This window comes from Triturus cristatus, chromosome 9 (assembly GCF_964204655.1).
Source record: "Triturus cristatus chromosome 9, aTriCri1.1, whole genome shotgun sequence".
In the NCBI taxonomy this organism is placed as follows: Eukaryota; Metazoa; Chordata; class Amphibia; order Caudata; family Salamandridae; genus Triturus; species Triturus cristatus.
Window position 1 is genome coordinate 768,057,519 of NC_140592.1, and position 14,506 is coordinate 768,072,024.

The 14,506-nt window shown below is 39.9% G+C and overlaps 1 protein-coding gene across 6 annotated transcripts in view; it reads right to left on the minus strand.

Moving 5' to 3' along the window:
- KIAA0586 (KIAA0586 ortholog) overlaps positions 1–14,506 on the minus strand; it is a 622,715-nt gene that overhangs the window by 534,538 nt on the left and 73,671 nt on the right. For all 6 annotated transcript variants that reach the window (XR_014968769.1, XM_085626122.1, XM_085626120.1 and 3 more), the window contains exons 7-8: positions 10,160–10,319; positions 5,139–5,303 (exon numbers count right to left, since the gene is read on the minus strand). Coding sequence is in view for 5 of the 6 variants with exons in the window: in XM_085626122.1 (XP_085482248.1) it covers positions 5,139–5,303; positions 10,160–10,319 (325 nt within the window). In the remaining variant the exon portion in view is untranslated. The remainder of the gene's footprint in view (positions 1–5,138; positions 5,304–10,159; positions 10,320–14,506) is intronic.

Here is a 14,506-nt window from a genome sequence, read left to right on the forward strand (position 1 = left end):
AATAATGCATTTAGATCAGCTAAATCAGAGCTTTTAGCAGTAGCTAAATCCAATTATAGGCCTGAATTGGTGAGGTGCAGGACACAGTACAGGAGGGTATTTGCTCAAGCAAAAAGGTTATGTGTTGTAGGCCGCTCTACGTGAAGCACTGACAGCTAAAGACAGTAAGACTTTTTGGAGAATAGCCTCTGTATGTGCAAATGACCCTAAAACAGATCTAAAATTGTGTGTGCAACTACAGGAGTGAGTAGCCCACTTTAGAAGATTATATTCATGTTACAGTCCCCCAGGGGAGGATGATGAAGTCTTACCGACTGTGCTTGAATCAAGTAACCAAAGTGCCTTAGATTGCAACCCAAGTGAAACGTTAGCTGCCATTAACTCTTGCCTCACATCCAGAGCTTCGGCCCCGGATAGGATCCCCAATGATTTATATATGGCCAACCCAGAAGAACGGGGGGCATACATTAATCTTTTATCAAATGCAGTACTCTCTGCTATGGAAATCCCCTCATCGAGGAAACTAGCGGAAATCATCCCAACTTTCAAGAAGGGGGATCAGAGTAACCATGAGAACTACTGGCCCATCAGCTTGATTGACTCCCTTCAAAAGATTTTTTTAGAAAACAGATACTCGTTCACCTACAGGAGCGGATCAAGGACAATGACGCACTGTCTAATTTGGAGGTGGACATTAGAAACAATGTAAGTACTATCAATCAGGTCTTTAGATGTAGTTGTATTTTTGGGGGGAAAATGGCAGTAATCAACAGTCAGGCAGGGGTGTGTCCTCGCCCCCACCCTGTTTTCTCTGTATATTAACAGGGTGGTGGATTATTTGAATAGGGATGGATATGATGCGCCTAATGTCAGGGAGAGAAGGGTGCCTGCCCTCCTCTTCGAGGACAACACCCTATTGATCCCAAAGTCACCCCAGGGGCTCCAACAGTTATTAACCAACGTTAATACTTCCTGTAATGAGCAGGGGCTGGAGCTAAATAGCTCCAAGACCAAATTTGGTCTGGGAAGAAACTGCAAATATGTTTCCACAGATCAGCGTACACGCTGCTAAGTGAAGTCATTATCTTGGACCCCTCCGATCTGCTAACAAATCCTTGCTACCATTATTCAGCCGGGACGGAAGTACTACTGGCAGAGGTTTTGATCTCCTTCCCATTGCCAGAAAGCCCTGAAGTCGTCTAGGGGTACTTTCCCAGAAGAAACACGTGTTGGCTGAGCAATCATTCGGAATTAAAGAAGAACACACTAATAATCCTGATGGTTCATTGTGATTTTTAATACATGTTTGTACTGTGAATGTCCTTTTGTGTTAATGTATGACAAAGTAAATACTCAGCAGATAAATGCAGACATGTGCAGACATGTGCACAGGCCTACAGTATTTGTGCGAGACCTTTGGTCTGAAAATCAGGGGGTTCAGGGTCGTCTCCCTTCTGTTAGCACCATCCCACGATAACGAGAGCCAAATCTACCTTCACTTGCTGCAGGCTCCAATTTCCTACCACACACATTCAAAACCCTGTCCTTTGCTCTGAAGGTAATACCCACTTTGAACTATAATCTTCTTCCACTTTTTCAGTCACTTATCCTTCAACCAAAGAAATGTCATGCATTTTGGAGCCCAATCGTAAGTAAGCCACCAAAGGAATGATTAAATAACTGATGATTTTGCGCTGGCATGTACGCTGGATATCTTAGTCAAGAACACTGCAGTATTGAGTAGCCTTAAAACTAATAAAACGGTTGATAAACCTGTTTGGTCAAAAACGGCAGAACTAAAAACTGCAGTCAGTCATCTCTACCTAAGCCACACCAGAGAGGGATTAGCTTTATGCCATCAATATTTACCTGCCAAGGGTCATGTCAATAAGGTTTCCCTAGCTACTACTTGAAAACCCAGTTGAGCATATCCAATAATTTGTCTGAGTAACCCTTCTATGTCATCAATTTTCCAATGGAGTCTGGAATTTCGAATCCAGTTTTTAACACATGAAGAGGACTGCATGAGTCCCACAGGCTTAGTCCTAGATACACTCTCCTCTCTGCACCACATCCACTGGCAACATAAATACAGATGCTATAGTTCCATGGAGTGAAAAACATACAATAAGATGCAAATATTATCAAATAAAATGTATAGGTTGATATCTATGTTAAAATCTAATTAGCCTCTTAAACACACATCAGTGTCAACTAAAGTATATAGTAAACAATTATTTACAAAACTACTTGCTGCAGTGATCCTGAAAGGAGAGAAAGTTAAAGTATACTATCTGCCTAAACTAGGGCCTTCCTCAACAGACGGCAAGAGAGACTGTTGTAAGAAGTTAGTATCCACTGTGAAAGGTTTATTTCCACCGAAGAGACAGAGAGAATGGTGCCCATTTGCCCACTGCATTGATTAGTACCTAAACGTTAAGGTTACTGCCCAAGAAAAAGGGAAAGAGATTTCACACAATCCACAATGGTAGGATTAGCAGCATGAGTGAGCTGAGCCAACTTTGTATTGGGAAGATTAGGTAAGGAGATAAGAAGGAACCCTGTTTTTGCAGGATTCGTTTAAGGTGGCGACGCAACATCCAACAAGACCATGGACTATGAATTCAGCAGCATTATAGAAGAGGTTTTTTAGACAGAGCAAGGTATTGTTGGCATAAAAGTGAAGTGAAAAGCTAGAGTGACTGAAGATGGAAGCAATTAGAGGGGAGGAGATAAAACAGAGCCTTGGGGAACCCCTTGTTGTAGAGTCACAGATGTGGGGAGAAAGTTAGTCAAGTTTATGTATCGACAAGTGTCGTGTAAGCACAGAGCACTGGGTCATTCAGACCCATTCTATCTTTGAGGATTTTCAGGAGAATGGCTTTATCCACCATGCTGAAAGCCGTTGAAAGGTCAAGATGTATGCTGGGGAAAGAGTCATCTTTATCCAAAATAGAGTGTCAAGCAGCCATTCGTAAAGTTAAAGTCTCAGTGTTGCATGTAGTCCTGTAGTCTGACTGGGCTTAGTTTAGAATTTGTTTTCCTCTTGTCTATGCAGATGATGTCCAAATCTTTCTTGCATTTCCTGTCTTCCTGCCTCAATTCCAAACATATTCTCAAGCAGAATCCACTACTGGATAGCTGACAGCCTCTTCATTTTATTAAATTCAATCATAAATAATCTGTTTCTCTACTGTATCTGCATACATCCTCAGTCAGAAACCATGAGGCGCATTTTAACTTGAGCATGGAAACTTTTATAACACAATCACAGGCGCCTGATTTAAATTACTGAACATATAGAAAATCTGGCATAACATTTCATGTCATGGAGCCAAGACACAGATCTCCTAACCGGTCCTCGTTAAAACTTCACTACTATCTGCTAACAGTTTATTAGTAGGACTCCTTGAGCTCCTGCCTCACTGGACAAGGTATTAAAACTAATACTAAGGCCTTTTACATTACCACAAACACCCTCATATATCTCTAAGCCATTGGACAATCAGCAAAAGAAGGTGCTCTTTAGACGAATTTTGATCCCAGTTTTGAAATATATAAAATGCACTTCCCTGATGTAACTCTCAACTTATGTGTTGATAAGTCGCAACATGCAATTATGCTCTGAAGAAGGGATACGTTTCTGATTATTGAACCTAAACATTCTGGAGTCTAGGAAAGGTGCAAATGAAGCTGGCACTCTCCCTCACAACCAAAGCTCCTATAAGGTTTAGAAGAAATGCTTTTTTCTGTGGTCTGGCAAAACTCTTTGTGGTAAGAAGGGGGCATCCCCTTCTTTTTGGAGGCTGACCATCCAATTTTCCTTCTAGAGAGGTCTGGAGTTTGACAGCTCTTTCAGACAAGATTAGGGTAAGGAATATTTGACTTCCCCTTCAAAGGCAGACTGCATTAATGAATGCTTTTCATTAGATGTAGAGCCATACTTTAGCCTCAATCACTTTAAACAGGTCATTCATTAGTCACATCATTTGGTGCCATGTTAAAACACGAGGACTTATGGAGAGACCTGTTCAGACATTGAGGAAAAGAGTTTTCTGACAAAAATAAAAAAAGATACAACCCTCACGAAAAGAGGCAAAAACAAATGCTGGAAATTAATGGGAAATTTGGATCTTGACTAGGGTACGTGATCACTTTAAGGAGCTGCAACACCATAAGCATTGGACTAATGCTGATCTGGAGCTGAAGATGCAACAAAAATGCCACCTACACCTGGTAGTTGGAGCTTAAATTCCCTTTTATGGCAGCCCAAGAATAATTTGAAAACCACTGATCCCTGTTTATAATGGCATAGAGAGATAAACAATGGAACAGAATGCGACCAAGAGTAATTACGAGTAGTTGACATTAATTCAAGCATTCCATTCAGGTCCTTTATTTCCTCACTGGAGCCCTGACAGCCTCTCCTAGCACCTGCACAAAGCTATTACCGTTAATAATTTGCCAGAACCAGTCTGGATGGGGATATACAGAAGAAGGATTTGAGGGAATAAGTGATTAATAAAATAGAGTCTTGTTTCATTTAGAGCAATATCACTTATTGAATATATACATTTAATGAGTTATAACTGTCATACTGTACCCACCCCCAAATCTATACCACTGTTTCTTTTATTTAAGAGTACAACTTGTCTACTAATCCTGCTATCTTTGCCAACTACACAAAAGAAGCCATGAACAACCAATTACATACAACAGAAGGGGCTCCAGTGCACTAGACCAAAACAATAATACCCACCCAGAATACTATTCAGTTCTCCTTAACTTCCCTGGACCAGAAGAAAAGACTTGACCTGCATCCTGCTCGACTACTAGGGATTGAAGCAAACTTTGGTACTTGAACTGGCACGTAGTATGCCAAGGTAAGTAAAAAAACCACACAAAGTGCAGGCATCTTTAACAGTGAATGCAAGCATCACGGGTAATGCCATTCCTCAGATTCAGGTTCACAAGGCTCAACAAAGCAACCACATTTTGAACATTGCTGTGAATCTAAACAGGTGAATGTGTGAGGAAAAACGCACATCTTTGAAGAAAAAATAATTTTAAGGATACAAATGTTTTGTAGCATGGATATTTAACAAAAATGTAATTGCTATCATCTACTTCAAACTTACCAACTTTTGACCCATCTACATTTTCCTTTACTTTCAAAAGCTGATTTTGAAATGGAACATGAACATCATTCGAGATGGGGACAGGAGGAAATCTGCGAGGAGCTGGTGTTTCCAGAGGGGATTTTCTTTTGCTAGGGTCAGAGTCCACAAGCTGAGCAGAATTAACTTTTATTAATAAAAAAAAAAGAAAAAGGGAATGTTTTAATGGAAAACACTTACTTCATACAACACAATATTAACTAGGAGGCAATTTGACATTAAGGTCAATAATGACTGTTAGATTTAGAAATAAATAGATTGTAGTTTTAAGTATTTCAACCTCGATGCTAGGTTATGTAAAGGTCAGGAAATAATCAGACGTTTCAGAAAGGATAAACACACCATCCTAAAAGCCAACGCGGAATGATCTACACAAAGCATTTGGTAGTTCATTTAATTAATTTACATATTCAAGATCAACCTGGACTGCATCACACAGATCGCTCACGTCTCTTACACACAGAAGAAAATAGTCAAAAAGCTAAGCAAAAGAGGAAAAATAAATCAAATCTATAATAACTAGAAATATTTGAAAATGAACTACATACTGTACGGTTGTTCTCTCACTCTGATCCAATAACTTACTGGTGGTCTTCCTTATTCTGATGAAACTTTTTCCTCATCAAAGGCCTTACTTATTTGACATTAGCCTATTAGCCTATACTATACCTCACTTACTTTTTCTTTGTCCTAGTCCTTATTTATCTGAGATTAGCCTACTAGTATCTACTTTACCTCCTTTTGCAAATAATTGTATATAATGTAGTGTAGCCAGCAAGTTGACAACACATCATACAGCGGTGCGCCCATTATAAGGCGTTCCAGCCGTGGTACAAATGTATAGATATAGCTATAACTTTTGAATTTATAAGGGTTTTGTAGTTTAGGTTTTGTATTGAAATAATAAATTACGTTTTCCTAACTATAACTAAGCTTTAACCTTTTCTTTCATTGAATATATATATATATATATATATATATATATATATATATATATATTCACTGAAAAAACCATAGGTTTCACACATGTTATAGTTAGCTGGAAATTTTACTGATAAAAAACCAATGAAATTCCCCCGTTATAGTTAGTGCAGGCAACTATAACTCACGCGACCGCAATCCTCTGCTGATGACATATGTGTCTTTATGAAAAAAAATATTTGTAATATATGTATAGCTAAAAATTTATGGAAGAAGACATGGGTAAATAAGTGTCTAAATACAGTATTAGCATCAGCAGAGGATTACGGTCGCGTGAGTTATAGTTGCCTGCACTAACTATAACGGGGGAATTTCATTGGTTTTTTATCAGTAAAATTTCCAGCTAACTATAACATGTGTGAAACCTATGGTTTTTTCAGTGAATTTGCAAGGTTTTTTAAATGCTAATTCATAACTATAACGTGTGTGAAACCCATGGTTTTTTCAGTGAATTTGTACGTTTTTTTAAATGCAAATTTTTTTTGTCATTTTTTGTAAACCTATGTATAAAATAATATATGTACTATATCCTGCATTATGGAAAGGTTTTTTTTTTTTATGCATTTTTTTCCGTGCGCGTACGGTAAGCTGACGGTACGCGCTCCGTACGTCATAATTACGGTGTGCGTACGTAATAGGATACGCGTACCGTAAGCTGACGCTACGTGCTCAGCACGTCATAAGTACAGCGCGCCTACGTGATACGTGCGTGACGTACGCGTACACGCGGAAGCAACGTCGCGGTTACGCAGGGGCGTGTAATGCGCATGCGCGAGTGCATCTTACGTACGTGCTCCGTAAGCGCTCCGTAAGAGTCACGTTTGCGCATGCGTACTTGTTTACGAGCGCGTACCGTGAGCTTACGGAGCGCGCACGGTAGGTCATGTGATCCACAAAGAACACTTTTCATTGGTTGAAATTACTTTCAGTTCCAGAAACTTCCCACACCACACCCATTCCCCTCATTACTGCTTGTGATTCTCTAGGAGCAGGAGCTGAATTGTCTTTGGGATACAATGGCGGAACAGCAGACCTCTTCTGAGAGTGAGGCTAGCAGCACCACCATCATCCAGAGAAGGAGGAAACAGAAGACTTCTTTTGTATGGGAGTATTTTACTTTTCCAGAGGGGGAGAAAAAGGTCAATGCTCCACTGGTCACTTGCACACTTTGTGACCGTGTTTTATCTAGAGGGAATCCAAGGAAGAAATATTCCTTTGGAAATCACTCTATGATGACACCTTCAGGATAGACATCCCAGGACCTTTGCTAGACATACTGGAGAAAACTCTTCAGTAAGTCACCAGAGCCCAGCCTCAGAAGCTCAGCCGAGTACATCATCGGCAGCTCAGCTGAGCCCTTCCTCTGAGGTGGGAGCATCACCTTCTTCTGCTCCTCTGGACGTCAACCCTCGATTTGGGAGGGTTGTAATGAGGTGTATAACGTGTTCTGGTCTTATTGTTTTGAGACCAGTGTTCCCCTTATTAACAATAAGATAGACCAGCACGTTTGTAGACGCTCATAATATTCCCATTCTTTCTTTCCTCCATCCCTCTATGAACCCAACGGCTCTTTTAAGAGCCAACCTTACCTCACAATTTTTTTTTTTTTTTTTTAAGCTTTCCTTTTTGGAAAAATGTTTTAACCGTGCGCGCACGGTACGCGTAATTCCGCGAATTTCGCGAAATTTCTCCGTTTACGCCGTGCGCGTACGCTGCGCGCATTCGGCGATTTTTAAAAAAAAAAATTACATTAATTTTTTGCCCTTGGGGGTCCTTCTGAGACCCCCTGACAAAGGCTAGGGGGTCAGGAACTGTCCAGCCTGCCCCCTTTTCACGTTATCCACCTTTGTTTTACACCCCCTCAGACTGCGAGAGAGAAAATGGCGGCCGCCGCTTCCTGGTTTCGACCGATTCGAATGTTTACTAAGATCTAACAGCCAATCAGAATCGCGCTCGCGCACGGCGGCGTGCGCGTACGGTAAGCGCACCGTAAGCTGCCACAGATATATATATTGATTTAAATGCTATTTTCTCAGGAACTACTGAACAGATTTACACCAGACCTACAAAAGGCACTTCCTTGACCTGTAGACTACCTCTCTGCCAAATTTCAAGGAACTCTGTTCAGCCGTTCGGGCTGTAGCTGTGTCTAAAGGTCCTATGGAAAAATGCATGGGAAAAACGCGTTTTGGGACCCCCCCTTTTATCTCAGCCCCCGCTTGACGAATCCCCCCGAGACTTTCAGGGTAGGAGCGGAGCGCCCCATTAGTTTTTAAAATTTCGCGAGGATTCGTCGACCGGCGCCAAAGTTATTCAAAATAGAATGTTGCGGTTTTCCTATGGAAACAGGGTCCTAACTATAACTACCTACTGGCGACCGCCAGTAGGGGATGAGATATATCTATATATATATATATATATATATATATAGATATATATATATATATATCTATATATAGATATATATATATATATATACTCTTTCTTCTTCTTAGGAGGAGCCTTTCCTTCATCATTTGACATTTACCCAAGTCTTACGATTTATTTATATTTGAAAAAAATATGCCTCATGTTCTCTTTTTGCCGCTAGTAGGCTCACTGTCTCAAGAAAAAATAAAGCAGTCTGCCCCACTTGATTATTTTATTTTTGCAACCATTCCTTGGATTAGAACTCAGATGATACACGCTGTTTGATATGAGATAAGCGTCAAATAATTTATGACACGATGCCTCAGAGCGAGTGATTGAGGAGTCTCTCTAATGTACATTTGTTGCACTTTCATATGTAATACATGCAACGCATTCGTTCGTCGTTAACTTTTAGTGTGAAATCCTAATAATAATATTGCAAAGCCTTAAAATTAATGAAAAAGGCTAAATGCTTAGCAGTTCGTCTTGACAAATTTTCAGACTGTACAGAAAAAGTTAACTGAACCCCGCAGCTGATGCACACACCATGTGGTTGCCATTTACAAATATGTGGTAATGGTTTTGGGTTTAAAAAACACTCTTTAAAGCAAAAGATTCTAATGCAAATGTCTGAAAATATTCACTTGAAATTAATATGCAATTGGTTCCAGTAAATAGGTCCTTGACCCTTCACCGCTCCAGTGTCCAGTCCAAACCCTTCCGTCTAAAACCGCATGAACCATTTACTTACGCTGATTATTTTTAGGTATACTCTAACTTTTTTCAACACTATTTTACATCCAACGAATACTTTTCTCTAAATTTACATTTTGAACAATTTTACTTTGTTGCAATTTTTATACAATGACCTGAGCCATTCGCTTTGTACCCCTCAAAATGATGAAGTTTAACAGACTCCAGCAAAAGTCTAGAGACTTTAAAAATATGTTCTAAAGAGCTCCCAGTTGGTTGGGAAATATCTAAACTTGTGAATCTGCAGAGGATCAGCATTTTAGAGTGTTACAAGAGACCAATCATACTTTTGTTCAGCAAGATAACCATGGTATAACACCAGGACAAGGTGCCTCTAAAAAGGTTCTGCCACTCTCAGTGTAAACACTAGCACTGAGCAGTCTGACCATCTCTCGGATTTTTAAAGGCTTTGCAAACCTTAATGAGGACTAGGTCATGTCCCCGGACTGGTTATAGATCTGTTTCTGAACAATGTGTGATTAGAAAATGTGTATGTAATATCTTCTACAATTGTCCGGTGCACATAAAAGCAAAAGGGTTGTTAACCAAAGACTTGTTCATTAGATTACCCTCTAAATTTCACTCAATTGGAATATTGTTTCAAATCCTTTCTGCATAGCCATCCAAAGGGTAGGCTTATGGGCTACTACCTCCTTTTTCCATGTTATGAGACACCGGTTTGTGATATTTGGATATTATTGATTGAGACTATCATTCCAAGGCCATTCATAGTTATTCTGCAAGGCAAAGTGTTATCCAAGAGTACACAAAAAAAACGGAAATAGTTTTAACAGGACACATTAAATTACAAAACTAAAGAACAATATCAATATTCCTACCATTTGTTGATCTAGTAACAGGAAACACATCTTTATTCAGGTGATTTATCATCTGTGGAGGCCCCGGCTTTGCTCCCTCATTGGAAGGCTTTGAACAAACGGCATGTGCACAAACTCCCTGGACACCAGCAGTGTTGATTGCAGAGCTTATGAAACGAGACTAAACAAAACAGTAGATTTAGGATGGGCAGAGAGGATAACGGTGTACAATTGTAAAAATATCAATTTCTTTAAAACATATCATGGAGATTGAGTAGAGACATACTCATAACATGACCTGAGAGCATTAACATGCAACATAACTGACTCAGAATGTGGACATTATAAACTCCAACAGCTTCAAACTATATTAACTTTCTCAACAGTGCCATATCCAGGTTTTCAACACGAAAACACTAACCAATGTTTCCTATCAGGAACAGTTCTTCTAATTTTGCTAATCCCTTAAGGTTGTCAAACACTTTAGAGGAGTTTATGAGCCCAAAGTTACGTAGCAGGGCCACTTGTGCCTCAGTCATAGCTTTGCAGATTACACTACAATGTATAAAATGTTGATCCTATGTGAAAGACATTACCATCTCATGAGGAACAAAAGCTTTAAATTGCTGCGACATTGTGCATATTCACCCAATTACTTTCATAATGTACACCTTTATTTGTATGCACTGCATTTCCTACCAACCAGTTCATATTTAAAAGATTTTCCACTTGTCAAAACAAAAATCAGCATGAGAAATGATCATATTTTATATACTCTACATTATTATATATACATGCATTTAAGGGTCAGAATTCAAGCATTTTGAAAACACCTTTCAACAAAAATTGATTTAATCTTAGTCACTGGATTAGGTATTGGCTTTGCTGTTAACTACTAGATCAGTAGAGATAGGCATTAGGGCTTCTACTACTCGAGTCTTACCCACTCACAAACATTTTACAATTTCTTATTTTCAGCATGACAAACAAAAACACCATTTCAAATTGGTTAGATTTATAGATATAGTAGCCGCTATTGTACATACAATGATACTACAGGTAAGTCAGGAGTTCCGTGACAATCTAGACATGCAAGGCCAAAGACAGAGTGCCTACAAACCTCAAGGAACTCTGAGGTGATTTGCATTATCCTTATAACGCATTTTATTCCTTATAATATGTGGGTGTTTCAGCATTTAAAAAGATCCTTTTACAGTTCCCAATATGAATTTCTTGATTTTAACTCTTTTTCTCTGTCTCTATTCAGAGGGCTTAGGTTTTTTGTGATCGACGTCATGTTTTTCATCAGCTGCAGATATTAATATGTAAGACTATTGTATTTATGCTCCCTCATCTGTTTCTATCGTCACAGTTATCACCCCGTCCATATCAGGAAGGTCATAATCGCTCTTATAATCTTTGAAGGCTCAAAATCAGTACAGGTTTATATGTTTTCTTATTAGGCACTTGCACCTAAGGATACATGGCACGATGGGGATGTTTCACTTGGTGGTATTTCATTTTATCATGCGCACACCTATTCACAGGATTCTTTGGGGTATCCAGGTTTTTTGTTTCCTTTACCAGTTTTTTTATTTACCATTGTTTTTTCACGATATTGTTTGGCCAATAGACACAAACATTGTAAATAAAATCTTTGTATTTTCATTTCTTAATATATTAACATAAGAGCATATTATATCTTTATACATTTGCAGGTACTATCCAAGTGTCCTTAGGGGCTTTCCTGAAGAAGGCGCTTCTGTGCCGAAATGCGTGTAGATGATTGAAGATAACCAAGAGTTAAGCCACATATTATCATACTCAATGGACTACTACTGTATTTAATGTCCAGAAGCACCAAATGTAAGGTGCATTCTCTAAACAACTGTGTTTTTACTGTGTACCTTGCTTTCAGAGTGTTGGTGAAATTAGTGTGATTGTAAACATTAATTTAGTGTGGATGTGAAATTATGAGAATATTTTCCACTTTCTTCAAATTGTATTATTGGTTCATTTATAGATAGTCAAGCAAACAACTTTGTCTTGTTCACTTTTCTTGTGTTGCCCTTTCATATTTGTCCTGGTTTTTTCAATTACGGTGAATACAAATACATCGGAGTTGCCCTAGGTCTTCTTCGCTTATTGCATTTTTCCTGCCTGGAGGAACTCACACCCAGTTGCAGGGAGCCCTTTTCTTTACATTGACCAACTAGACAGTTTAGTAATCCTTTACTTTGTGTGGTCTTGGACATGAAAAAACACAATCTGCTATCATTCCTCCATGACTAGAGTTATCAACAGGGTGCTCAAAAATGATAAAAAACCCAAGTTACTAAATCGAGTCTAAATAGAACTAAACACAAAACTAAAACATTTTTCAGATACCTAAAAGTCGCTTACAGCAACAGTTCACCGAGGATCATTCAAATACACAAGGTAGATGAAAACATTACAAATTATGTCAAATCTAAAGCGGACACATAGAGCAATCATTCAAAGAAACTACATGAAGTGGTAAAGCACATCTCTCACCCTCTACCACCAGGCATACAATACACCTCCACCCCCTGGCAACGATGCTTCATGAAAATCAAGAATTTTCCAACTTTTCCACTGCCAAAAAAAGACAGAGCATCTATACCAGGAAATATGCCCACATTCTCAAACTCAAATCTAAGTCAATGTGGCACTAATTAATCCGTTATCCATTAAAGATCTCTAAAACGTTCCAGGACTTATGTCACCCAGCTTCTAAGACCTCTTTGAAGGAGCCATGGTCACAACTGCGCTTTAGTGTCAGGTGCTTCCTGAGAGAAAATTGTTTAAAACGTTCATTTAACAAGGAAAGTTTCAAGTTAACCTGAGACTGGTCATAACATTCTCTGCTAAAGAAAAGAAAAATAAAATAGCAGATCAATCAAGCATACACAAACAGTTAATCACTATAACAGTTTCTCAACTCTATAAAAGAAAACGGAAGGCTGTGCGACCTCACTTTCTGAAACATTTTATGCAAATCCTCATGAGACACCATGTGAGAATTAGGCCTGGTATATGATGTCCACTAACACTAATTAAAGTGGGCACATTGCACCAGTCCAACCAACCCTTATGGTTATTTAAGAGCTCAAAGATAACCCTATGAAAACTATCCAAGTGGTAGCTGTGGAGAGCAGCCTTCAGGCTTAGTCTTGAAGGAATGTTAAGCAGCTTGTTTTACCAGAATGCAACCTTATTGTTTTGGTTAAATGAAAGGAGAAACACACAGTAGTTATAAGAATATATATTTATTATTAAAACACCCTAAATACCTCACAGTATCTGCTACACACAGATAAACACAAAGCACACAATACTGTATCACAGAAACAATCGTGAGTAGCACGAATACACAGAGGGCTCTAGGGGGAGACCAAACCAAATAAAAATAGTGGTATAAGAACCACGACTCGAGTTAAGACAATGTATAGAGGATGTAGAATCACTGGGACCCCAAAGAACCACCCAAGGTAAGTAGGGACCCCACGGAGGACAGGTGCAGTGTGAGAATACGACTGTGTGCTACGTGCAATTCAATGGGAGAGTCACAGTTGCAATTTAAAAGTTTAAGGACCCTTCCCAGTGTATTACGAGGAAACCTTTTGGAACATAGAAGGTTGGAGAGCCTCCCCACACGTGGATACCGAAGTACCAGAGTTACCTATCCCAGGGAAGCTGGGTGCATAGGGCTGAAGTGGAGTTAGAAACCGCTGTCGTTCTCAATGGGAGTCTTCAAAGAAATGCCACTTTGGAAAAAAGAAAAGTGTCCGGTGGAATCCGCAGGTGGATTCTTGATGGAAGGAACATGAAAGCAGAGGGGACAGAGTCTGGGTCACTCAGGAGTGACCAGGGGCTCAGTAGTTGAATGCCCACCGATGTCCGGTGCTTCAGGTGTGAAGAAGTAGACCTCGACTCTGCAGCTGCAGGGACCAGGAGATGTCGAGGATGACTAGGAGGCAGATACGAGCTGTCCCATGAAGGATGTCGAGTGCTGGGGGTCGGTGTCCGGTGGGAGCACCAACAAGCCTTGGCAACGGCAACCCTCAAAGAAGGTTACGGTCTGGTCCAGCAAGGACCAGAGGACTCACCACAGCAAGGGGAGTCAGGGCAGGACTGGAGCAAACAGGGGAGCCCACGAAAAGCAGTGTTGTCCCTCAAATGGACCCACAGGCCGAAGGTACAGGAGTCGCGAGGGGACCTCTAGCAGTTTCAACAAACAGCTTGCAGGGCACAGAGTGCGAGGAGGCCGGAGTCCTTTGCATGAAATGTGCGCAGAGGTGGGAGCTATCGATAGCACGAAGTTGGAGAGCACCAACAAGCATATGC